At 69.6% G+C, this 3,559-nt stretch overlaps 1 protein-coding gene across 3 annotated transcripts in view; it reads left to right on the plus strand.

The window, feature by feature from the left end:
- Positions 1 to 567: 567 nt before the first annotated feature.
- The window catches only part of SFTPB (surfactant protein B), a 4,178-nt gene continuing 1,186 nt past the window's right edge, over positions 568 to 3,559 (plus strand). The window contains exons 1-5 of one of the 3 annotated variants that reach the window (XM_027697605.1): positions 568 to 639; positions 1,183 to 1,307; positions 1,776 to 1,844; positions 2,421 to 2,537; positions 2,796 to 2,894. In XM_027697605.1, coding sequence (XP_027553406.1) covers positions 591 to 639; positions 1,183 to 1,307; positions 1,776 to 1,844; positions 2,421 to 2,537; positions 2,796 to 2,894 — 459 coding nt within the window. In that variant the 5' untranslated portion in view covers positions 568 to 590. Of the gene's footprint in view, positions 640 to 1,182; positions 1,308 to 1,775; positions 1,887 to 2,420; positions 2,538 to 2,795; positions 2,895 to 3,559 lie in introns of all 3 variants that reach the window. The other 2 variants (XM_027697606.1, XM_027697607.1) reach the window with 2 other exon arrangements.

The following is a 3,559-nucleotide window of genomic DNA, read 5'->3' on the forward strand; positions in this document are numbered from 1 at the left end:
GTTTGGAGACATGGGGACATCGAGGGCTGTGGAGGGACATGGGAGAGTGGGGGGATGTGGGGGAACAGGAGAACACGGGGGTGAGGGGGGGACATGGGGACATTGGGGAGTGTGGGGGGACATGGGGGGATATGGGGGTGTAAGACCTGGGGGGGGACATGGGGACCTGGGGGTGTGGGGACACGGCAGAGGGGTGGTCTAGGGGTGGGGGGACATGGGAGGTGGGTGAGGATATGGGGGGATTGGGGACATGGAGGGATGTAGGGGGACGTGGGGCTGTGGGGACATGGGGGGGAATGTGGGGGTGTGGGAACATGGGGATCCCAATGGGGACAAGGGACCCCAGTGGGGACATGGAGACCTTGAAAGGGGTCCCTGAGGGGGACATGGCCATGGGGGACACAGGGACAGGGGGTCAGTGGCAGGGTAACAGGGCGGGGGTGGCCGCCCCCCCCGTGTCCCCGCGGCTGTGACACACCTGTCCCCGTGCGCTGGCACCGTCCCAGGGCCACGTCCCGCGGGCTATAAGAGGCCCCGGGCTCGGCCCCTCCAGCACCGCCGCTGTCCCTGTCCCTGTCCCTGTCCCCACCATGGCCCTGGCGCTGCCGCTGCTCCTCGCCCTGCTCGGGGCCACCCCAGGTAGGGCCCCCGCACCCCCAAACGGGGGGGGCACCCCCAGAGCCGGGGTCACCCCCAGGGACCCCGTGGTGGGGCGAGGGGGGCTCAGACACCGGGGTGCCCTCGGGGGGAGGGGATGCCTGGGGGGGTCAGACCCCTGAGTGCCCCCTTGGGGTCTCGGGATACCCGGGGGGGGTGTTATTGGGGGGGTCCCCGACATCTGGCTCCCCCCATGAGCGCTGAGGGTGGGAAAGGGCATCTTGGAGGGAGCAGGTTATTGGGGTGGGGGTCCCAGACAGTCGAGTGCTCCCATGGAGGGAGGGGGTGCAGTTTTGGGGTGGTGTGTGCACTGGGGGGGGGGTCTGAGTCCCTGGATCCCACTGGGATGGTGTGCTGGGGGGGGGAGGCTGGTCCTGGAGACCCGATCCCCCATGAGGACTGGGGGGGGATGTATTTGGGGGTCCCAGATGCTCAGGTTCCTCCGTGAGGGTTGGGATGAGGTATTGGGGGAGGGGGGGTCTTGGACTCCCGGCCCCCCCCGGCTCGTCGCTCACGGCCCCACAGGTCTGGGGGCGCCGGGGGGGGGCTGTGGGGGGCCCCCCTCTGCCTGGTGCCAGAGCTGGGACACTGCCCTGCGCTGCGGGGCCCTGGAGCGCTGCCCCCTCCTCACCCAGAGACCCCCTGATGTGGTGAGAGACCCCCCCCGTGTCCCACCACCCTCCGTGTCCCCATCACCCCCCACGTCCCTGTCACCTCCTGTGTCCCCTGTGTCCCCCCCACCCCACCCCACCCCACCCCACTCCACTGTCCCTCTACCCCCTGTATGTCCCCAAAATCCCACAGGGGTCCCAAGACCCTCCCATGGCCCACACCAACATGTCCCCATGCGCCCTCCTTGGTCCCCCCGTCCCCACATCCACATTTCCCCACACACTCATGTCCCAGAGTCCCCACGTCCCCAATCCCCCTGTCCCAGAGTCCCCATGTCCCCGTGTCCCCACGTCCCCATGCTACCCCATCCCCATGTCCCACGTCCTCGTGCCCCCCACATCCCTGTCCTCTGCTACTGTTCCCCCCCCATCCCAGTGTCCCCAGCTCCCCGTGTCCCCTTGTCCCCGTGTCCCCACACCGCCTGTCCCCGCTGTCCCCTCCCGCAGGACACCTGCGCCCTCTGCCAGCAGCTCTTCGCCTTCCTCCACCGCGTGTCCAACCAGTCGGCCGTGCAGGTGCCCGCGGGACAGGGGGACACGGCGGGGACAGGGACAGAGGTGTCACCGTGGGGGTCACCGTGGGGCCGGGGGCAGAGGTGCCACTGAGGGTGTCACTGGGGGTGTCACTGGGGGTGTCACTGGGGGGCCGGGGACACAGGTGCCACTGAGGGTGTCACTATGGGGGTCACCGTGGGAGCCGGCAGGTGCCGTGGAGGGAGGTGCCACTGGAGGTGTCACTGCGGTTGCTGAGGTGGCGGCTGTCGCTGTGGGTGCCACCGCAGGTGCCATGGTCACAGATGCCACCACGGGTGCCATGGTGGTGGGTGTCGCTGCGGGTTTCACTGTGGTTGCTGGGGTGGGGGGGTGAAGTGGTGGCAGATGCCAGCGGGCGCCACGGTGGCGAGTGACACCATGGGTGGCACCATGTGTGCCATGGTCACAGATGCCACCACGGGGTGCCAGTGGTGCAGCGGTGACGGGTGTGGCGGTGGTGGGTGTGGTGGTGGCGGTGTCCCCGTGGCTGTCCCTCTGGGTGTCCCCCTGGGTGTCCCCTGGGTGTCCCCTGGGTGTCACCGGGGTGCCCCAGCACAGGTGGCAGTGGAGCAGGTGCTGGGGGCTCTGTGCCTCCCGCTGCCCGTCCTGGCGGCCCCGTGCCAGTCCGTGGTTCACTCGCTCGTCCCGCGCGTCCTCCGGGAGCTCCAGCACCTCGTGAGTGGCACCGGGGGGACGTGACCAGGGCACACCCCGGGGTGCTGGGGCCTTGGGGACACTGTGGCACCTGGGGACATCTCGGGGGTCTGGGGGCAGTGGGGACACTGTGCCATCCAGGGACCCCCCGGGATGCTGCAGGTTTGGGGACATCTCCGGGCACTGGGGGTTTGGGACACCTTGGGGTGCAGAGGGTTTGGGGACCCTTGGGTCACCTGGTCGTGCCCCATCCTGGGGTCCCTGTCGTGCCCCCCCCAGGTGCCCCGGCAGATCTGTGCCAACCTGAAGCTGTGCCCGGCAGAGCCCGGCGGTGCCGCAGCCGTGCCCGCCCTCGGGGCGCTCGGGACCCACCCCCAGGTACGGGGGGTCCCGGGGGGGCAGCGGGGGTGGCTCCGGGGGTGTCAGCAGGGCCACCAGGGGCTGGACCCCGCTTGGGGGACACAGCCAGGGGCAGCCCCACCCCTGGGCTCCGCAGTGAACATCCCACAGGAGGCCAAAACCCCACCACGGGGCTCGGGTGAACCCCCTCCTGCAGGTCCCACCTCCGAGTCCAGAGGGAACAACCACCCACAGGGAGCCACAGCCCCCATCAGGCTGCAGAGTGACCCCCCTCCCACAGCTGTAACCCCACCACTGAGTGACCCCCTCCCACAACCCCACCACTGAGAGACACCTCCAACAGCCACAAACCCACTGACCCCTTCCCACAGCCGTAACCCCAACACTGAGTAACCCCTCCCCAGAGGGAGCTGCAGCCCCACCACTGGGCTCTGGAGCGAATCCCCCCTCCAGGAGAGCACAGTTCCACCCCCGGTCTCAGGAGTGAACCCTAACCCTAACCCCAACCCTAACCCCCCCACACAGTTCCACCTCCGGGCTCCAGACTGAACACCCCCAGGACATCACAGCCCCCCTGGGCTCGAGCGCCCACCCCTCCCTCCAGGCCCGGCCCGGCTCTGGGCTCCAGCGGCCCCGCTGTCCCACGGGAGGCCACGATGCCACCCTGGGCTCAGAGTGACCCC

Source organism: Neopelma chrysocephalum, unplaced genomic scaffold (assembly GCF_003984885.1).
Source record: "Neopelma chrysocephalum unplaced genomic scaffold, ASM398488v2 Primary Assembly neopelma1_120, whole genome shotgun sequence".
In the NCBI taxonomy this organism is placed as follows: Eukaryota; Metazoa; Chordata; class Aves; order Passeriformes; family Pipridae; genus Neopelma; species Neopelma chrysocephalum.